Raw genomic sequence first — 24463 nt, 5'->3', positions numbered from 1 at the left:
GAGAGAGAGAGAGAGAGAGAGAGAGAGAGAGAGAGAGAGAGCGGAACGCCGCCATCGACTCGTGGTCGTCGACGGTTATATCCGCCTTCGCTTTTGTCCCGCGCAGTTTTTTACACTTTTGTAACGCGCGATTAACAAAAGGAGTTGACAGTAAACACGGAAATATTCCCTAACGAACTAGTGAGCTTTACGATGGAATTATTTCTAAACGCTATAAAAATCTACCGACTATTATCTTAATGTTTTTACGTTACGGTTATAAATTCGATTAAAGTTATAAATTGGAATATGGGCAAGGAAAATATTCTAGAATTTTAGAGGCAGTGTGATACTATTTCTACAAGATAAACTGCAATTACAAAATAAGTTAGAAAGATCTGCAAGAGTAATTCATTGTGTTTTATATACTTTTACATAAAATGTCGATAGATATTTAAAGAAATTATTTAATGAACACTGTGACAGTAAAAAAGTATCCTGTTAAATAAAGACTTACATTATACGTTGTTTTAAGTAAGCCATTTACCTCATAAATATCTTATTATCTTCAAGAATATGTGAGAAGTTTCTTGAAAATATTTTTGTATAGAAAAAGTTATTTAATTCTGTCTAATATTAACAGATTTATCATACATTAGAAATATATCTTAAGTATCGTTAATCATTCAAAGAGTATTTATTCAAAGAGTAATTTTATCAATATTTAGCTTCACATTGTTCATTATTTTTGAAACCATTAAATTCTATGATTAACTCTTCAACGACATATTAAATAGCTTTTTTGATAAGCAACAAAATAAAAATACGTTGAAATTACCATCCATAACGCAAATGCAGTACTTTTTATACTATATTTCTACTTAATATACGTAACTTTGAATTAACGCGTCACATCAACCGCAATCACAGACAGATCGAGAGAAAACATTTCAATAATAAATTTTCTCTTTAATGATAAACTTGAAGTCAATACATTACACAGTGAATTCAATATGGAGGACAAGATGCGGACGCGAAGAAATGGTTTCACCCTCGGAGCAGATCTCATCGTATAGACGCGGATGAGGTTCGGCTCGGCAACGACTCGGCAATCACCCGTGTAAAATGTAATATTTTATGACGATCCCCCAGTGACGTATTGTGGGCAATACGTAAACATGGAAGTTGATACAATTCGCCCCTCGGCGCGCCGCACATGCGTGTGACATAACTACAGCAATCTCAGCCGTGTTTCACTGGACGTGCACGTCGTGTGACAAGCAGTATGCAAAACGCGTGCGTGTTCGCGGGCGTGAAATTACACGCCGTATATACAAGTAACCCGTAGGTTACGTAGGTACGTGCGGGCGTATAACACGAGCGCCGATCAACGCGCGCGGGAATCAGTGCCACGGGGCGAAAACCCTTAGCTCGGAATTTCGTAAATGGGCCCGCTGTGCGCGCAATTAGTGTAATAAAGTGCTGGATGTGCACCTGACGGCGGAATTGCGTATTCACGCGCGCGCTAATTCACACGGTGGCTCTGATGCCGGCACCGTTGATGTTGCAGCAGCCAATACGGTTTCGATAAAACAGAGAGACGTGACAAATGAAATGAGTGGAGGAACGCATCGATGTTACCATCCGGCGACGTATTTAGCAAGAAAAGTTACGCAACGTTGCAACTTGGTCTTGGCAAAATAGATTATGCGTCTTGAACGCTCACGCTTTAATCGCATTCCGTCGAACGTCGTTTCAGTGGAATAGTTTATGTGGCCGTAATTAGAACGCGACATTAGACGAGATCAAAAATAAACATGTCGCCCTCGTTATTCAGATCGAAGATTTAACCAGCGCGGATTAAACGATTTATCGTTTACAGAGGCTCGCCTATTAATATATGTGCTCCGATATTCCATTTGAGCTATTTTGAAAATAAGCGATTTAAATAAATGTAATAAAGAGAAGTGCATGTTATGCGAGTAATTTACAAGTGTAATCCGCGTTTTTGTGGAGAAAGAGAGAGAGAGAGAGAGAGAGAAAGCGCGATTCCATGAAGATTTTATATTATTTATGATGATTGGATGATCGCGCAACGCACACAAATACATTATTAACCACAAGTACATTTGGTTTAATGGAAACGCGGATGCGACCTGATTCGTCCAATAAGTGATCATATTGTAGCGATCTTGCATATAATAAATTCACGTTTAAATGGATGATAACGAGACCCCATTCTCTTCGTAAGCGTAAAAAGGTCGTACGCGCTGTTTGTACGATCATAATTAACCGACGCGTTCTTTCCTCTCAAACATTTTTTTTTTCTCTCCCGGTACTCTCTTTCGCCGGTGAGTAATTAATCGCATGGCGCGCGAATGACGTTTTATTTAATTTCGTCATTATATCTGGCTTCAACCGTACGAACGTGGGGGAGAGCCGACAGTAATAATTAAAATCTTTCGGTTCGACAGCTCGCGCATTGAACCGTGCGACGAGATGGGAACGCATTGTACAAGAGCGCAAAAGTTCAACGATGGGGGTTTGGTTTCATTAATATTTTTCATTCGAACAAAAAGTAGCGCTACGCTTTGCGTCCGTGTAATTGTGATGAACAACTATTTTCGTCCGACAAACCAGTTCGCACATACATGTTCATCGTTTATCCCGTATAATTGTTCCAGTTCGTATCGTCGAATCGTTTCGCAAACAGTCTCGAACTTAATTTGCGAACTTAATAATAAATCCTTCGGATTAGCGAATATTAAAATGTTTTCTCGTCTCACTACTTCTCGTAAATTTGCCGTATATATTACGCATAAAATAAGTGGATAAAAGATTCGCGACACTCAAAGTGCGTTTCATGCCTACGACTATATTACGTCGAATGCATTAGGCAGCATGCAAATGACTGTCGGCGCGATTTAATTGAAAATGTAATAATCCAGTTGGTTGTTAGCAAAGGCAAGATTAAAAAGCCGCCGTCTCTAAAGTTTTCAGGGATTCTCACGAACGGGGCTCGCAGAGTTTACGAATTTAATATAAACGGTATTCCCTGGCATACACGTTTGAAGATTAGAGTTTGCTCATGAAAGAAAATTGGTATGCGTATAATCGATGCAAATATTTTATCGTGTTTGTTTGACGTTCCGAGAGATATATATTTTTTTAACAAACATTTGCGCTCTTTTGCGCTGATATTTAACAGTCTTTATAATAAATAATTAATGGATACTAAATGACCTAAATGAATTCAGTATTCATAATTGATCATTATTTCAGGTTTAATTGCAATTCTATGAATCTATGATTATTTTGCAATGGTCACTTTTCAAGAATTTATATCTTATAATTACTAATTATCTGGTTAATTGAACATTCATCTATCTAATATGTGATAATTAATCATTAACGTGATTTGAATGTCGTGAGAGATTCCCTTTTCGATTATTCTATTATCTTCATACAACTAATTAATTGTATTATTCGTTCGTGCAATTGGTAGGCATCTTAGATATAAAATAAATCTAGAATAAAGATGCAACCTTAAAATGCAACCTTACAATTAGTAATTAATTAGATACTGAAATAAGAATTCTATCTATGCATTATAACTTTACTTGAAAAATCAATCATTCTCCGCAATGAATGAGAATCAATTATGAATACTAATGACAGATTTTTCAAACAGTGATTCGTAGAATAGAGGCGGATATATGACATATGAATAGATAATGTAAGTATAATGAATTGCTTATTACATTCAAAATTAAATATAATTTTATTTCTAAATAAATATCTAAATATTTAGTTATTGATCAAGATAAAAATTACAATAAATATTGTTATAAATTATAAACCATTCATTTCCACTAATAAGTTAAATTAAACCGTTTATGAATAACATAAATAAATAGAGGAGGAATCTAATATTTCTATATGAATAAATGATAACAAATGTTACATTCGCGGAACAAATTCAACAAAGTCTAATAATGATCAACGTTTAATGACTAAAATGTATATATGATTTAATAAAAATGATTCCATCTTCCATAAAAATGTTATATTTTAGTCACTAATTTGTTATTGTTTATTCTTTTGCTTTTTATTTCGTACACTTATTCTCTGTCCATTACTTTTCTAATGTATTCGTTTGTTAAGATATTTCTTATTTTCGAAGAAGTCTGTGCCGTGCATATACATCACAAGGAAAAAGCCAAGTCAATGGCATCCATTCAATTAACTCGTCCTCTTGTTCGTTGTGATGAAATGTCAAGATACGACATCATTACTTCAGGATAAAGTAAAGATATGGAAAGGATGATACTGGAGTAGCTCTCGTTTCTTCGTACAACGTATCTACAGATACTCTCGTCCAGGCTGGATATCATCAGATCAGATAAATGCGCTTCCGCCGTATAGAAGAATTACAGACCGCGCTACGCCGGGTGCGAAAAAGATGAATCAAGCCTCGCAACGCCTTCTGTTTGACATACAGTACGTTTCAAGTATATCGTTTGTGGAAGTAATGCCTATATCGCACGAGATCGGTGGAAGTATCATGCTGGAGGAATACTAATGTGATGAAAAGTCGCTTGCAATGCGTACGGCGAACGCATTACATGAATAGACTAACGAGAAAGATATATGTATAATGAGATATTGATGCTGCCACTATAATTACGTTATTATATCAAACTTATAGCTACGAAATTTATGTTTTCCACTGTAGGAAGTCAAACTTGATATCACCCAGCGGAAATTGTTTACCCCTCTGAATCTAAAGATACGATAGTCTCGTTTATGATCATTTCTCACTTTACTTTCTCTCTCTCTCTCTCTCTCTCTCTCTCTCTCTCTCTCTCTCTCTGAAGATAAAAAAGATATAGATATCAAAAATCTGTGAGCTCAAATTAATCGCATAATCCTATTCCGATACTGCTGCTAATTAGTGTAGCATTAAGCACAGAGATTCGAGTCCTTATCTTCGAGTACGTACTAATCCCGCGATGCATATATGCGTTAACGTTGAGATGTCACGCGTGCACGCGCACGTGCGTGTGTATGCACACATCTGTTTCGGTACAGCTGGAGTTTGAGACGATTATCAGGTGCGTATTTGGAGTAATGTGCGTGGTCCGGAAGCTCATGCGGTCGGTAAACTCTCAGGCTATCTCAGATATCCTCTCTCACTCGTTATGTCATGACACACGATTAAACGACTGAAATTTCTGTAACTCGATTTACTGATTAAAAATAAAATGTTAATTTTAACAATGTATTAACGTAAGTTAAAAGGAATTAAAAATATTAGCTTTTAAAATTGTTTTTTTCTTATACAAAATATATTTTAATGTGTCATCGAAATCCGTATTTGATTATACATATTTGAAAGGAGCGATTTATTTAATATCATTAAATTACGAATGCATAATAATACTGCGTCCTTAATCATGCTTGCATGAAATTCGATTAAAGTTCATTTCATGTATTATATATAAATACAATGATTTTCATGATAAGCGAAGAATCGAAAGAGCTTCGCTGCATGGAATATGCTTGGATGATATAAGGTACATATATTTATGTATAAAATACATGCTTAAAGAGTAGAGTCATACGAGGCAAATGGTAATGTTTTAATCTTTTGAATACGCGCCAAACATGCACAGACACGATGGATATGTATACTATCTATCGCAATCGACGCTATCAAAATTCCGCGCCGCTCTGCACTCGATACCTCGGTCTGATATCGCGGACGCAACCATCCATACAAATCGGATCTTACTAAATTGAAGTACAATTTTCACGAGCGGAGTTCCACGAGCTCGAGCTACGAAGGTAGGATAAGAAAAAAAGAGGGGTGGTAAGATAAAGTCTCTATCCCTCTCTAAGCCGACCGTGGAAGATGAAGCGAATCAAGTAACAGCGGTGGCTTACGTGCGATGCACCCCTAAACCATCGCTGAGGGAGCATCACGTGGAAATGCGTTACCCACGAAAGGTCTGTGCTTAGAATTCTCAAAGTCGCTAAATTATATTTCATGTCACGGAGCCGATGATTCTTGAAATACATAAGCCGCGATGATAATCTCATTTCGTTAGTGTCGTGTTCGGCAGTGTCGCGACGTCCTTCCGGAAACTTATAATGACGGAAAGAAATACAGAGTTAATGACGCATGTTTATAGGAGAAAAAAACATGTCTAATCAAGATATTTTTTGAAATATTGAGGAGAAATTATGGCAATTTATATTAAAAGAAAAAATTATACGTCAGTCAAGTATACACTGAGAAAAAAATGTACTATATTTTAATAATTATTTGATTAGTACTTAACATTTACTCACGATCAAATATTTATACTAAATAAAAAAGACGTAAATTGTATGTTTTTATTATATGTATATGTAAATTACATTTAATCGGTAAAACGATTTCATCGGAGTTTAGTTATTGTCCCTTTAAAATGCATAAAGTTGTCCATATCTTTCAAAAGACAGTATTTAAAAAATTTTTATACTATATATTGTACATTAATATATTAATGCTTGAATGATATAAGAACGTACAAAGATTAATGTAAAATAACTGATATTTATATATTCTATTTATAATTACTTACAATCAACACATATTAATCAAATAATATATTATCCAATGTATAACATAATTTTTATATGAATACATATTATATATATGTTGCATATTCTTTAAATTAGATATTTGTAAAAGAATGTTATAAACTGGATAGCGTCTCTTTCAGCCTCCTTCTACCAAGTTGTTATTTTCATTTTCAATATTGGAGCTGTTTATTGCGTCCCCATCTTCGGCTGAGTTGATATTTTCATTTATAGAATTTTTTTAGTTAAAATTATTAATAAATTATTAAGTAATTTTTAATGTAGAAGTCACATTGATGACTGTATTTTTGAGCGTGGTACTTTATCACATATTATTTACGATCTTAAATTTTCAATAATTTCAATTGATAAGTATCTTAATTTTGACATCTCGAATATATCTAACGTAATCACCGACGAAAGCCATAATTCTCATTTACATGTTATTGCCAGAATTATTACTATTGTCGTTGTCGTTGTTGTTGTCGTCGTTGCTATTATCAGTTGCGCTGTTGTTTCTATCATTATAATTAGCTGTGCTGCTGTCTCCACTGTTGTTAAGCGTATTGTTTTCATTTCCATGAATGGGTGCGTTGTTTCCATCGTCACCATTGAGTACGGTGTTGTTTCCATCACTACTTTCGGATGCGCTATTGCTTCTATCGCCATCTTCAAGTATGCTGTTTCCATTGTTGTTTTCTCCATCCTCACTTTTGGCTGAATTGTCATTTTCATCCCTAGCATCAGGTGCGGTATTTTCTTCAGCTTCATCTTCTATTGGGTTGTTATTTCCATCTCCGGGTGTGCTGTTGTCTTTATCCTCAGCATCAGGTGCGCTGTTTCCTGCGTTGTCATCTTTGGCTGAGTTGGTATTTCTATCTCCTGTGCTGTTGTTCTCATTCTTGGTATCAGGTGCGTTATTTTCTCCGTTTTCATCTTTAGCTGAGTTGTTATTTTCATCCTCGGCATCAGGTGCGTTGTTTCCTGCATCTTTGGAATCGGGTGCACTATTTCCTCCATTGCCATTTTTGGCTGAGTTATTATTTCTATCCTCTGCATCGGATGCGCTGTTGTTCTCATCCTTGGCATCAGGTGCGTTGTTTCCTTTGTTGCTATCTTTGGTTGAGTTGTTATTCCCATTTTCTACATCAGGTGCGCTATTTCCTCCATTGCCATCATTGGCCGAGTTATTATTTTCATCTCCGGCATCAGGTGCACTGTTTTCTTCATTGCCACTTTCAGCTGAATTGTTATTTTTATCTCCTGCATCAGGCTGTGCGCTGTTTCCTTCATCTTTGGCATTGGATGCACTGTTTCCTTCATTGTCATTTTCAACTGAGTTATTTCTATCCTTGTCTCCTGCATCAGGGGTATTGTTTTCATCAGGTGCGTTGCCATCCTTGGCTGAGTTGTTATTTTCATCTTCGGCATTGGGTACGCTGTTCTCTTTATTGCCATCTTCGGCTGAGTTACTTTTATTCTCTGCTTCGGATGCGCTATTGTTTTCATCCTCGGCGTTGGATGCACTGTTGTTTTTATCCCCGGCATCAGGTGCGTTATTTCCATTGTTTTCTTCACTATTTTCAGAAGTTCCAGATGTGTTGTGACTTTCTTCGCTACTAGATGCACTGTTATCTTCATTATTAGGTGTCGTGGTAGTTATATTTGGAGCAGTTGTTAAAATACTTTTTGCATAACCTTCCACGCGTACATGTATTGCTTCTCCAAATTTTCCAATAATTATTATAGCTATATTTGTATAACTGAATCTTTTCGGTATAAATAGAGTTCGTTGATTTCCGATATTTGTGATTTTAATTTGGGTGAGTATTGCATTGTTTGGAGCTGTTACACCTACTGTGATTATAGGCTTCAAAAGAAAATGCTGCAATTTATAAATAGAATATTAGTAGATCATAAATAAGATATTAATCATAAAATTATGAGATTGTGTGTGAGAAATATTTTTATTTGGTCATTTAAAATTCAAGTATCTAAAACTATATTACCACTAAAATTTACGAATAATGGATAAAATAATTGTAACAGTGCATTGTGTAATTTATGTTTTGTTTTATACTTATGTTTTAAGTAAATTAATGTAATTGATTGATATGATATAAGGTTAATTAAATTTAAATAGGAAATTTAAAACATACCAGATAAGACTTAATGCAATATTTTTAATATCTACAAAATTTGATATATTATTTATATATATAAATTAAAATATTTAAAAGCTTTCTATGAAATTCGATAATTGAAATCTGAATTATAAAAGATGAATTGTTCTGTTTTTTTATTTAATATGTACATGAAATAATTACAATCGAATCAGTTATTTACCTTAGTAATAGTTCTGTTAGTAATGAGATAATCGTTTTCTTGACGTTCACCCATGGCAAACTCATTCCGATAAGTTCCTATTGGACTGCAGACAGCCAAAGTAAGACACAAAAGCACAAAAAATAAGATCCTCATCTTAGAAAGCTAATTGAGAAGCTGTCCGTTGACTAAAATCATACTGTTCAACTGATACTTGCCGAACGTATTTATATCTTCGCGTTATCAATTTTCATGCTTCGTTCCACAAAGAATCGCGCCATATTAACTCTCAGATTTCTATCTCGACAATGACAATAGCTTACGTAAGGTTATTTGTTTTGTCTTTTTGTTCTTGCAGGTTGTAAAAATTTCTATTTCGTCTTCTATTTCATCTTTCTTGCAAGTTGTAAAAATTTCTCGGCATGATGTATTTTCATTATTTTGGATACTGAGAGAGGAAGAAACGTGCACTAATTACTTAAATATAATTATACTTTGAAAGATTTTACAATTTTTAATTTATTTTTATTATCACATTATATATTTTATACATTTAAAGAAGTATTACTAATTTTTATATTTAATATTACGATTAAAAGAGCTATTATTATTAAATAATATACACAAAATGATTTCATGAATGACTGAATATAATATAGCTTATAAGAAAATTAATAAAACAGATTTATATTTTCAAAATTTTTTAATGTATGAGGTTTTCTAAATATTTTATCAGGATGAAAAAAATTAGCGCTGTTTATTAATATGTATGTATTGATAAAGGACGCTTTTTTATTTGTATTATACAATATAGATGAATATATTACAGTATTATATTTTTCATAATATTGTGACATAAAATTGACAGTTAATAAAAATTAAGGATGCACCGGCTAGTATTTGATTTCCGGCAATATATGCGGTCGAAATTTTATATTGAAATTAGGCGCGTCATTATGTGAATATCCTGAAAACTTTTATTATCATTGATATATTTTCTAGAAATATAGTATATACCGGATATCCCTAATTTTTTTATTAAGTATCAATTTTATGATATAATATCATAAAAAATAGAATACTGTAATATGTCATCTCTAATAAAAATATCATCTTTGTTTCACGTGATATAATTATCTTCCTGGAAACTTACATATTTTCAAACATTTCCAGCTCATCGTTATATTAAGGCTACTCACTGGGGGTCTGATAACATAAATACCATTGATAAATACTACACGTGTCATTAATAATATCAGAGTTTTCTGACGTAAATGCGTGTTTAATCAGACTTAAATAATACCAATACATACGAAAAAACAACGTTTAAGAGACATTGTGTATAATTTTTGCGGAATTGTGCAATTTTTTAAAGTTTTTACACTATATAAGCAGTCTTACTCGTCACATTGTAAGCAAAATAAATACTTATTCACTATAATTTTTTATCTATCTTATCTATTTTATGTATTTTTCTGCAGATAAACATACAGATACATGTATATATGCATATGTATATATAATACTTACATTCATGCATAAAATGTGTATTTTGAAATTTTTAATTTAGTATTTTTCAGATAGTTGCATAATTAATCATCAGAAATCTTTATAAGCATCATTCTGTAAATATCTTCGCTTTAACAATTAATTATTATTTTTACTTTATTTCTTCTGTTCGCATAATAATGTCGTCGCGACTTTTTTCTGATCTTCGCAACTCTGTCGACCATATCGCGCAAATTAATTCCTTTTCATAAATTCAACGCGAAAGAACGTTTCATATTCAACGCCATAACTCGAAACGTGTTCCTCGGTACGTGTGTAATCTCGAATCTCAGACTCATCATTTTCAGCCGCGTCAGCTTATGGTACGTGAGACCGTAAGAATTAGCTAAGTGAGTAGCTACGGTAGTAGCTCTCTACAGCTTTTACACATGCAGAACCGGTGGTAGACTTGGCTGAAACGAACGAATCATACGAAATTAACAAACAGCTTATCCTATCATCGAAAGATATAACTTACAAATATTTTCCTATGTAGACAATGACGATCGTTTAATAGCTGGTAGACGTCAGAAAGCGTTTCCGCTCTACCACTGACAATTTTTGAAAGCTGCTGAGAAAGTATAAAATCTTTTTTAAAATTCAACTCTAATTATAAATTTGAAATTCATATTCGCGACATTAAACACTGCTGGGAAGTGGTTAGATTCAACAAAAGATTATTAATTTCGTTCTTTTTAATACTTACATATAATTTCTTTTCTCTATTAAAAGTAAATTGATTTGTTGCAAGGTATATTGCATTTAAATCTTTAATGATTAATAATTGATGTCTTAGATAAAAGATTTATAAAATGCATAATAGGATATTATTAATAGAGCAATATGCAATCTATTGAGAATATATTTGTTAATAATACAATGCGTAATAAAATTGAAACAATAGATTCATATGCAATTCAGAGTGGAATCTATTATAAATTAATTTTCATGAAAAAAGTACGAATGAATACAATGTTTAATCCTATTAATTTGTGAATCGTTATAATTCATGGTTTTATAAAAAGATACGTATTTTTTTTTATTAGGGATTTAATTTAAATACTATAAAAAATAAATTTTTAACTGATATTTATATTGAATGTGTATAAAGGTATAAAATTTTTATTAAAAATTATCAGAAAAATTGTCAGATGAATATTTCATCGAATAATGATTTTACAATTGTATATCTATAATCATTGTGTAATTTGATACATATTATTGATCGACATACATACGCAAAACACCTTTATGCATTTATTTCGGCGCATTTATAAAAAAAAAGTTTTCTCTAAATCGGACTATATGCTACGTAAAGTTTCGAAGAAAAACGAATAAGTTCAACATTGAACTGATAAGAAATCTTATCTCGTTGAGATCATGGTCGTTATATTCTCATTATTTTGTTCGGTTAGCGATCTAAAAGTAACCAGTGAGTGAATCAGAGATATGCCCTCTGTATTTCACTCGAAATGTTTGTCGTATGTAAATTGTAATTAAATCAAATTGTAAATATTTTCTTATAACAAACGTAGTGCGTTTTATTCAAGATTTATTTTATGCAATCACATTCTAAATTACGTGTTCATTTATATAAATGCTTAGATAAATTAAACTACAATTAACTGTTCAAAATTAACTTTTTTAAAGAGCTTTAATTAATAAATTTAAACTATCAATTTAATTTTCAAAAGCTTCCTTCAGATAGCAATCACACGCCCATTAAAATAATAAGAATATGTATCGAATCTCTTATTTATAAAGTTAAGAATAAAATTTCATGCGATGCTGTTGTGTGTTAGATAAGGGAGAAAAGATGCTTAACGATCGCCTTTGAAACGTTTTTCGTACCAATATGTAGATGCATTGCATCATCGCATCCTCTGCGTATATGTTCACGCGGTTGCTGGTAATTACTCACGTCACGTATCCGCATTGCTGGCCACGGATACCATTTTTTATACTATCAAGAGGTGCCAACAGCCCGCGCAGTCCGCCATCCAGCCCGTAATATCAGCCGACGCTTTTTATTAACGCCGAGAAGAAGAGAGACCGTGTATCGATCCAATAAACGCCGTCACGTCGGATCGGGTGAGAACAATCGCTACAGAGGATAAAATTCTCCGGTTGATCTGACCGCGAGTGGGAATGGCACGTCACGTACTGGCGATCTCTTCTTTCATTAACGTTACGAACGTTTCACGCATCGCTCCTAATCACTGCCCACGAGTACAAGCTATCACGAACATCGTGAAAAGAAACCTGCCATTCCCTCTTTCTCCCATTTACACGCGCGTGTACGCTCTTGTTTCCACGATTCCCGTCGGATTCCCTTAAATCCCGACTGTGTAGTTTCTCGGGTTAATTCATTATCAACTTAACTCATTATTTTTTTATTTTAGAGATCTGTAAAAAGTTTAACATAATGAAAAATATCTTGTTAGACGTATAAGTTATACATGAATTAAATTGAATATTATATCGCGAAATTATAAATGCTTTCCAATGCGTTATATGTATATATTTAGACCGTTTTTGTACATAGATTTTCTTTATCTTATTTCTATCTTAAAACGATAAATCTGTCTTATCAGCATTATTTTATAAGTTACATTTTTATTTCTTTCGTTAAATTTAATATCTTCTATTAAATTTGACGCAATTTTCTAGGCAAAATGAATTGTCGAAAGTATTTTTGATTCATCGTCAGTGGAACTAATTTCATCATACGCTGACATTATTATTTCACGTCCATTATTGTCCACGCGTGTTGCGTAAAAATAGAGAATTTTATCCGCTTCATACTATAAATTTTCAAAAGCCCGATGTCAATCATAGCATCAATTCGATAAATATTGAACTAGGTGGGGTATCAATCAACCATCAATGCGTCTTGTCCTGAGCAGACACGCAAATGGCTGACTGTGAACATATTCTCTCCTTGCGGTGACACCGATATCGCATACGTATTACGCATCGTTTGTCATCATTATCCGTACCGTAATTAAAACTTTCCGACTTATGATGAAGGATTGCGCGACCTGATTTCCATGAAAATAGAATGGTCATTGTAAATATATCATGCTTTGTCCTATATAAAAACGTAACATTGTTCAAAAACTGTCATTTCGACCAACGCGATATGAAATACTCTCCGATCCTGTAAAAGTTCGCCGCAAGAGACTGCATCGTTTGCAGTTATATGAATTAATAAATAAAAACATGAATACTTTTACAAAATAATAAATATTCTATTATACTAAATTATATATTTACTAAATAATGAATAAATTATACAATGATATAAATACATTTACCAAATATATTTATTGTTGATATAGAAATTATATAATAATGAGTCATAAAATAAAAATATAATAATAAAATATATAACAATAAGAAGTAGTAAAAAATACAAAATAATAATATTTTGAAAACCTTGTTCTTGAACTTTTATTCTCCTTGTTACTTTAGATGTTCAGTTATCAGATGAGATAAGTTTTTGCGAATGATATCATCGCGAACTTATATCTTTCAATTATACATTTAGATGCTCTCAACTCTTCCATGAACATTGCTAATTAATATTGACATATGATTTTTTAAAAGAAATAATTAAGAAAAATATATATAGTATACATATATATAATAACTTTACTTGTTTACTCCAAAAGCAACACAACTCAAAAAATTAAGTTTCTCAGAAAAAAGGAAGAACTATGTATTTCAACTTGACAGAAAAGTATTGACTAATTAAACAATATTGTCAAAAATAATTTACTCTTAACATGATCAAATTTTTTAGTTTGTGCCACTTTTGAAGTAAGAGAGCGACTTTATTGAGCAACATGTAATACAAGAAGTAAACAGTGTAAAAGATGAGGCAGTTGCAAATATAAAACAATACACCAGCAAAATTAATATAGGTACATCGCTAATAAATTATTTTATTAAATACGTTTTTGTAGCTAATTCTTTTCAAGTTAATTCGCAAATTGTAAAGATATGATTTTACATAGATAACAATGAGAATGGAAAGAACACGACAAAAATGTGTAATTATAGATTTCCTTTTTTATATAACATTTTGAGCGTAAATTAAATTGCGTGTTTTTATATTTCTGAAATTTTTACGTTAAGAGATTCAATCGTCGGGCACATTTAGTTCCTTTAAGAATGATGGCCGCTGGCAATCGACACATCTAAGTTGGAGTAATATCGTAGATTATACATCAATTTCTCGTAGCTTGCTCAATGGTTCCATGTTCAATGATTCGTGAACCACTATCTGGTCCACGTGACCGCACGTGATCGCTTGCTTAAACTTGCTCTTCGATAATAGTTGAACCAGTTTAGACTGCCGTATTCGTATTTGTGTAAGGAAGTACAACTATAATTCTATAAATTTATGCAAAATAATATTGCATAACTTTTGTAAAAATTTAAATTTCAAAAACATCTTCGAATCTCATATATTTTAATAAAATGTTATATTATTAATATTGTTTTTACATATTTATATATTTATTATAACGATATTAATCTCTATATCGTATGCACGTATAATATTATATTTATCACGTACAAAACCTATTACAATTAATATATACATAGTAGCTATATACATATTTAACTATATCAATAACTGTGCCATATTGTGGTTCTTAATTTTATAAAGCAGTTGTTATATTTGATAAGATATCATACATTATATAAAATGAGGAAAGCATATAGTAATTTCTAATATTTTATGCAAATCAAATCAAATTGTCGGTTTGTTCCGAAGCGATATTACTACAGAAATCCTCGCAGACAGTACGCAAATTACAAATATATTAATATTTTCATATAATAATAATTTTACATTCGTTGACGTATTATCTAAAAATAATTCTATCTAAGAAAAATCTGTCCAATACCGAGAATTGTCCCGAAATTTAGTTAATAACTAACACTGAAATAATTTGTCGCAAATATCTGTTGAACGATGTAAACGAAACAATTTTTGAATTAAACAAGCCATCGGCTTTATTTCATTATTTCGCATGACTCGCACCATTTCATCCCGTGGTTATAATTCCGATAGGAGCTCCTTGTTAGCCTACCCAGATAACACGATAATAAGATCGATCGTTGGGGGCTCTACGGATGCGGGGTACCATCGGATAATGGATCGGACGTATCCGCGAACTCGATCCCCACGTGCGTGGATATAGGGTTGAAGTTCTCCATCCGACGAACGTTAGCCGTGTTCTCCCTGTAGAGACAAAACAATTTTCTCGTCCGCGGTGATCCGTTGCCGCAGTACCCGGGTCAAGTATTTTCATGAATTATATACGGCGAGCGGTCACTCCCTGGGAACCGGAATGGAAAATGTTCGAGATCTCCTCGACGACTCTCGACACGTCGCCTACGTCGTACTGTTCCGCGTGTTACTCTTTCTCACGCAATGAAATCTCACGCTCGACGTATTCTGTCAGTCCGAAAATTTCGAAGAGAACTTGGACAATTTTCCGACAGTCTCGGATATGATTCATTCACGAGAAAGAGGTGACCCAGACAGGTCTCTTCAAAGAACAAGTGAAAATCAAGCATGCGTGTATCAATCGCGAGTGCCAATCTTTATCTCGACTAGGAGAGGGTGGCTTTTATGTTCTTTACCTTTGATACCAGAAGTTCGTGCTATGCAATAGTTCTCTTTCTGTGGACTTTTACATAGAAGTACGCGTCGATGTTATTTAGAAACTGTTAAAGTTAATATCTACACAGCAGTATAATAGAATTTCATCGAGAAATTTCGATTAACATTAAAAGATAACAATGTATATGAAGAGTTGTCTCTCTCTCTCTCTCTCTCTCTCTCTCTCTCTCTCTCTCTCTCTCTTCTTACTTTCGCTATAGAAATGTGTTCCATTTGTATTACTCAATTCCGCAAAGAAATATTATAACAATTTACATTTCACTATTAATATAAATGTACGAATTGAGGTAATATACATATAATCTACTCTAAACAATAAGACAATATAGAAATAGAAAGGTAAAGTTTTATTTAAATTCTAATATTTTTGTGAAATCAAAATTAATCTTTGAAATAAAAAAATATTTCCGTAAATAACGCATTCAACTGTTACTGCGGTTTAATCTGTGGACGAAAAATAATACACCGAGATATTTTTTCAAATGCCAGACAAAAACATCGAAAATGTAATCAATAACAATGCAATTTTATCGAATAGGAACGATTTTCCACTGACATAACGAAGCGAACTGCAAAACTACAGTTGTACCACCCTTGATTGGATCTTTATTCTGCCATTTTTTGCACATGCAATCGTAAATGCAGGTATATAAATTCTATCCATGCCAACTCTGTGGAAAATCATTTCTTTGACACAACTGTAAAACAAATCATTCGCATAACTTAAAATAATACGGAGTAAACCGAATATAATTTCAATATTTATAAAAAATATTTTAACGTTAAAAAATGATTTTTAATGTAATACACTTAAAAACATTGAAATAAAAATGTGCTAGGAAATTAAACTCTGTCGTGTATTTATCTTGAAATATTGTAAAAGCGCGAGATGTAGCAGCGGACCGCAGTATAACCGCATGCGGTGTCCAATTCTTTTTTTTTATAGAACAAAATTTATTTCTTTAACTTCTGAGTCAAAAGTAACGAGATGGGAGCAGAATTCATTTTCTAACGACCAAAAACGCGCAATCGAGGCAAACGTCATGTACACACGTTCTTGCATGTACACACACGTACACATACATGTATTTCTTCCGCTTTTGCTTCCAGTCGGCGGCTTAGCCGGAAATAAGCAATCGCGACGATGCCTTTGCGCAGTTCCGTTCGCCGCAAAGACCATGACCGATTTCGAAGGACGAATTGTGAATTCCCGGGAGAAGGAATTCTTGCAGGAGACGATGAGAGTACAATTTTTATGTCGGATTCGCACGGAGGCCAGGTTTTGTCTTTTTTTCTTCAGGTCGTCCAGTTAACATAAAAATTCGATGTCTCGATGCTTCATTAGGAAAAATCATCCGCCGTTGCCGGCGTTGTGGGCCTTATGAGCGCGCGTTATCGGTGTGCAGATCCACGACCCGTGAAATTACGACGGGGGCGTCCGGTATGCCGGCGCGCACCTTGTAATTTTACGACTCGCGGGCCACTTAACATCGGGACCGTATATTTCCCATAAAGCGCTTTCTCGGACGTTCCTCGCAGTGCGAAGCCGGACGGATCGCGACTTCTCACTCGAGGTAAACCCTCGTCTGTCCGCAGGTAAACGATTACCCGCGGCCCCGGTTTCTCGCGAGGGAACAGGGCCCGGTGCGAAGCCCCCGCCGTCGCGGTATCTCCTTTACGAATCTCGACAAAATGCGTCGTGTCGGCTTGTCGGCGCTTATTACGCCACGTGACGAAATGACAGTGCTCACAGCAAACACAAAGAGGCATTCGTCCCGGCCGTGTGAGTCGTGTAATCGCGTACAGGCCGGTTCCATACCCAGAAGGCACGGAAAATTTCACGCGTACGGCTGACGGGATGGTTTTTACATTGTAAGCTCGTACAAGTGTGCATATATGTATATTATATATATATGTGTGTGTGTGTGTGTGTGTGTAATACGAATGAGCAGATCATGCGCTGTGGAATATCCGAGGGGTTATCAGGATGGTTGCTTCCAGCCGGCATTCTCCACGCGTATCAACATATTAATAGAAAGGATACGATCAACATATTTTTTTGTATAACAAAACCAGCAAAATTAATATGTAATAATAATGAAAAAGGAAATGTTATTATTATGTCGTAAAATTAAATCATGGTTATCTTTTGTCTTTATCTTTGTCATTTGAGTTTAATGTATCAGTTATTTTTTATTACTTAAGTTCGAAGTTTCGCTTTACTATAACGCTACAGTGTATAAAAACTATAAAGTTCCTGAAATCGTCACTTTTCCATCGCCTAGTTTGCATACTTTTTTAATCTTACATACTTATTACATTAATATCTAAATATAATAGTACGTCGTAAGATTTTATTTTATGGCTAAATTAATAATTTTCTTTAGCGTAAGCAAATATAAAGGACTAGTTTTTCTTCCTTAGTATACTTTATATTTTATATTTTTTGCAAATAAAAAAGAAAGGCCTTTCTTTTATATACGCTTACGCCAAGTAAACCGCTAAGCAGCATAAACTTATCGGCATCGCACCGTGCGACGAGTACAAGTAAACCCCTTTTTATATTTATATTTTTTACGTTAATAATAAGTGAGGCGCGAGAACGTTTTTATTTTTAACCGGCAAAGACAACGGGTGAGTTTCCCCTTTTTTATATATATACACACACATATATATATATATATATATATAAGGTAATCCGACTCTTTATGGCCTAGTACCCAATATGCCCTACTCGCTGTTTGTGGATAATTACATGGTGAATTCAACAGATAGTAAGTAATGCAGGTTGTTCGTTTGACATTATTGCATCAGTTTATATTGCTCGGTTTGTTCATTTTGTTACTGTTATTAAAGTAAAACGCACGTCGTGGCGATACAATATTTGTAGATAAGTAATTGCTTTTTTCAATTATCAAGAGGATGGTTATTAATTTCCATAGTTCATTTTATTGTAGCTCTGTATTTATACTTTACGACATTGTATTTAATTTATATTTTCATAACGTTTGTTTACAACTAAAGAGAGGAAATTGTAATGTAGAATCAATATAATCAACCTACAGGCACATTGAGTGTACACACATCGATTGTAACGTACTTTTGTTATTCTAGACCGCGGATTCTAATTTACCTGCTAAACATTGTGGAAATAAATAGATAAGTAGATAAGTTAATTGTTTGGAAAATAGTTTTTGTGTTCTTACATATAAACGTGTCAACAGGTTAATAGATTTATAATCTTATGATAGTAACATTGTGGATTACTTTATTTTTCATTTTTTAAACGTTTCTTATAAAAGAAAGTTGGAAAAATGGAAAATGAAGTGATCCATTTTTATCCATTGTTATTCAGGTCATATTAGATACCCAATATGACCTGAATGTTTTATACTTTTTCTTAAAATCTTCACTGCACCCATGTAAATATTTGCAAATATTGAAAATTATATTTTTATATTTTTTTATGTTTAAAAATATTTTCCCTTTTGAATATAACCATCAACTTTATAATTCTAGACTCGGTAAGTAAAAACTTAGAAAAAAATCACAAAGCTGATAAGTCGTATATGATACGCTTACCTTGTATAAAATATCCAACTGAAAAACCTTCGTTCATCTTACACTCATGTTACACGCACAGCGCAAAATATCGTTCCGGCGATTAAGAGAACGTTAAGGTCGACGTTACGGGCGGCTGAGAGACTCGTGCACCGATATTCGGGATGATGGATCGATACGGTGCCAACTGCGGTAATTTCTCTGAGGAGAAGCTAAACGAGATATGAACGACACGATTAATTCCCTCGAACGATCTTTTTCGGCGCTGTTAACGGTTATCTGATTGGCTCACGCAGCACCCGACGCTACGGGTAGGTGCAACGTAACGAGCTACAGCGATCATCTTTTTTTACCGGCAGCGGCACCACGGCGTGGTGCATTCTTTTTGTGCGACGCGCGAACTCGGCTGGCAAGACCGGCTGGCCGGTTATTACCGCAGAAGAAAGCGTGTTGAGCGCAAAATAATGTTCGCACGGATCTACAAAACGAACGTTTAATTAATAAACCACACTCTATGGGTGCAATCTTCAACGTTACCAGGCTTGAACGTTTCAACAAAACTGTTGCGATCGAGATTGAAGGTGTTGAGCTTCAATTATAAGCCCTAGCGTAGTTGTAAGTGGCTGTAGTTGAAAATTTCTGTGCAGCACAGATCATCCCAGCAATATTGCAGCAACACTCCAGTAATATTGCAGTAGCATCGCAAACGTTGCAACAATGTGGCTGCAAGTGATGTATGGATAAGGATTCATCGATTACAGTCTAATATATGAAGAGAATATTTGACTATGTTCGATCAATTCTTACAGCTACGATCACTTATAACTATCCGATTGTAGAGTGGGTTTTAAACACACATTTTTTTTTACATCTTTTCGCACATACGACAGAATTCTATCTAATCGTAACATCCTAACATCGCCTGTATCCATGAATATTAATAATAAAAAAAAATAGCATTATTCTTACGCAGATACGTTGTCGTTTGTATCGCACGTGATATTTGTAGGTTGCGTGGATGAAATATTGCGCGAGCGGTTTAGCACGTATGTCGCGTTCAAACATTTTATGCATTCATAACGACGTAGGCAATTACCTTCAAGTCGCCGGCGTGATAAGTACCAGGCTGAAAACATAAATCGTGACTCGTGACACGCGCCGCAGCCTTCTAGTGGCGTGACGCGCATCATGTGGGTACCCATCTAATATCAAAGTACGCACGACCGTGACGAATCCCAGATTACCTTTCGGGGATAACAATACGGGCGGCGGTATGTAGAAAGCGGAACCGTGGTGTTAATTTCCTGTTGCGGAGCCAAACAAGCCAACAGGGTGAAACAAAGGCTCATGGGGGATCTTTGCTATGCCTGTCTGCTTTCATCCCTCGAATCGCGTCTTCTGTCAAAGATGAAATGGGTACCTGTCGTTCGTGTGCAAAAAGCAATCGTAGCGTTCAGAAATTGCCGCAATCATTCTCTCATAATGACGCGTTAAATTAAGTAAAGTTGAAATAGGGAAGACAACAGTATCGAAAGGTGTCGAGAATTGAATTAGACAGAGAAATAGCCTGTCAGATAAAAGACGTACGTAAATGCGACAAAATTATAATATATGATAAATGGCTTGAAAATTTATTTAATCACGATAGAGTGGAATCACGTTTACTTCTTTGATGTAATTATTGCGAGCTGGCATTATTTGTCATTATTTTGATATCAAAATGATATTTATCGCCGTGTATGTTGATGTCAAGATGTAATAACAAGAAATAATGTCAACTTGTTACCCGGGTATATTAAAGAATGAAAATTTATGTTTTAGAGAAAGAGATTGTTTGTTTTTCAAAAATAAATTACAATTGTGAATGTGAATCGGTTTTGTTAATTAGAGACGTAAACATATTTAATATTGCTAGAAACACGATTTTTAGAAATCGATTTTTAGAAATAAAACCGCGCAAAGAAATAAGACAAATAATAATTAAAATTTCGTCTTGGAGAACATTAATTTGCAATAAACGTATATTAATTTTTTACTTGTTATCTTTATAATTAATTCCTTAAATAATCGCAAGTCTATAATGAAAATATAAATTTTAATTTTATCACCGAAAATGATCACACATATACTTACAAATGCAGCGAAGTTACAAACAAAATCCTGAAGAAAGTGAACCACTAATAAGATATTAAAAAAATATTCAAGATGATAACGTCTATTAAACATATATTTCTAGCAGCAGACGAATTGTATAGTCAAATATTTTAATTTTCTTTTGTTCTCCTCAAAGTTTAATTAACTTGTGAAAATTTGCGTTAAAAAAGTTACGTCGTTGAACAAAATGCGTTTTTGGAAATATAGTTAAATTTGCAGAGCTATGGAACATCGTTGAATTTTAATATATAATACAGAATACATAATTCTGTATTAATCGGTCTAATGTAACTAACTCTACAAGTATTTCCTTCTTTAACATACAACTTATTCGATGTTATTTTTATTTAATTAATTTTTAAATTGTTAGAACATCGATCTCTTTTCTCTTCCAGAAAATGTTTAATTCTCCAAATTGTAAGCAAATTTTTATTGTTACATTTATTTCTTTTCCAAATTGAAAAATGAGAATATTTGATGTAATATTGCTTTCCAATTTCCAATGAAAATTAGTGAATAAGTAATTTTACTCGCTTGTTCAATTTTATTTCCTCTTTTATATTTTCTCTGCATCAAAACGGAAAAGATCCCAATATTTTCATTTCGATGTTAAGAATTCGTTAAAAATTATTTTCTCGCGCATGTTATATAATACATATGTACTGTGTGTTTCATGTAAGAAACTGTTCTTGCAAACTATAGGCAAGTTCTCTATTGAGAGGAACCAATTTTACAAAATAAAAAAACCACACGGTTCTATTTCTGCGACGAAATTTCGTGCTCTTAGATGCCTAGGATTAAGAAGACAGAATACTCGGATTTTGTTGTTAAAGAGCGTTGGTCACGAGACGAACGAAGCAGTCCGCCAAGGTGGACATTAAACAAACATCCTCCCCCGTGATGCGGATACGCAAACTGGAGCAGCAATAAGATACGTCGAGTAAAGTACGTGTCTGCAGCGTGTAACGAGTGCAGCTACCCGGTGCGGCACGAAACGAATGCAATTGCGAGCATCGGCGAGGATATAAGCATGATGACCACGTTCGCGCCGTGGAGCTCCGTCTAAAGTTCCTATTATCACTCACGTCGCTGCGGCATGGTCGATATAAATCGGGCAGGAGGAATAGGAACGGAGCACTCCCTTTGCTGGCGCGTTCTTCACGCTTTAATGCCTGGGAAAGTGTTGCGAACGAACGTAGACCGAAAAGTGGAACGGATTCGTACGATGCCGAGGCAATGAAAGCGGGGAAATATGAAAGGGGATTTATACCGAGATATAGACTATTCCATGAAAACGATTCAAAGTGGATAGTGGTGGGACATTACGGAGATATAGAATAGTCTGCATTATTCTTATGACGTGGAGCAAGATAACGGAGATGCGCTGTCATTGTATTCCTTTCAAAGAATGAAACTTTTATTGTATTTACTGTTTAGTTTTTACTGTTGTAATATTTTTTTCACTTTTTTTTTAAATATTCACGTGCCCACTTAAACATAAAATTTAAGTTTGACTTATCGAAGATTTTAGCTAATGCCAAAATATCAGACGACTAAGTATGCGAAAACACTGGCTCGTGTCTCATTTTTTTTTCATCTTTCTTCCTTTGAAGTAAATTGTTTCAATTAGGAAAATTTGTAAATAACATTTCTCTCTCAAAGTCTTCCATATATTTCCTCTAGGCTCTTTAATTTCTCCTCAAAGAATCGCTTTGTGTATCTAACAGTCTCAGTTTATTCTCCGTTTTGTGCTCACAGAACGATTGCTGATCTTAAAGAAATTTTGTTTCCACTTTTAAATCAATTTTTCTTTATACGACGGAATAATGTGCTCGAGTATATTTAGTAACTGTCCGAAATTCAATAAAGGATAGTGATTCTTGGAAATGCAGTGTAAACTAAATAAATAATAGTAGTTTTTTTTTTCTCTAGAATTCAGAATAAAGAATATTATATTTACACAATTCCAAAAATTTGATTATAAAATTGCACTTAATACAGCTATGACTCTGTTCATATAGAAAATTGGATAGCAGATATCGGACGTACCGTATTAGATGTTCGATTATTCAGAATATTGCATCGATGTGAGATACTTTCTTGGCACGGACGAATATCGGTCCAAAACTTTCCGAGGTCATATTCTCGAAAGAGAAGATTAGATAGTTACATATGACGACGTTTAATTAAATAGGTTTTGATGGATTTTTAAAAGTCAATATCTTCTTTATTAAATCAGTTTTTTTAAGGAAACATTTATGTTCGTGTTTATCATTTATGTTGAATTGACAAAGTAATTATGTTACAGAGTAATTACATGAAATAAAAATCAGCGAGGCAAAAAAGATTGAAAACTGATAAGTCGTTAAAGAAATATAACGATGGTTATATTTCCCGATGAGCGATTATGATATTGGCGATTTATGTAATCTGCTTATGCAACTTGTTTCCACGATTTATGTAATCTTTTTCCGATAAAGAAGCATTCACGAGAACTGATATTCTTTTTTAGTTTATTTCTTGTAAAATATAAGAGAATTATTTAGTTTGTATTATTTAATTTATTAT

General features: G+C 33.8%; 1 protein-coding gene across 1 annotated transcript; it reads right to left on the bottom strand.

Annotated features, from left to right (window-relative positions):
- Positions 1-6737: 6737 nt before the first annotated feature.
- Positions 6738-9119, bottom strand: LOC108755487 (uncharacterized protein DDB_G0290685-like). The gene is made up of 2 exons (XM_018498519.1): positions 8953-9119; positions 6738-8491 (listed from the first exon to the last, which is right to left on the bottom strand). Exons 1-2 carry the CDS (start codon positions 9085-9087, stop codon positions 7043-7045), a joined length of 1584 nt encoding a protein of 527 aa, XP_018354021.1. The 5' UTR covers positions 9088-9119; the 3' UTR covers positions 6738-7042.
- Positions 9120-24463: the final 15344 nt, after the last annotated feature.

Source organism: Trachymyrmex septentrionalis, unplaced genomic scaffold, assembly GCF_001594115.1.
Source record: "Trachymyrmex septentrionalis isolate Tsep2-gDNA-1 unplaced genomic scaffold, Tsep1.0 scaffold87, whole genome shotgun sequence".
Lineage (NCBI taxonomy): Eukaryota > Metazoa > Arthropoda > Insecta > Hymenoptera > Formicidae > Trachymyrmex > Trachymyrmex septentrionalis.
Note: the sequence above shows the minus strand (reverse complement) of the source record. Positions and strands in the feature narration are given on the sequence as shown.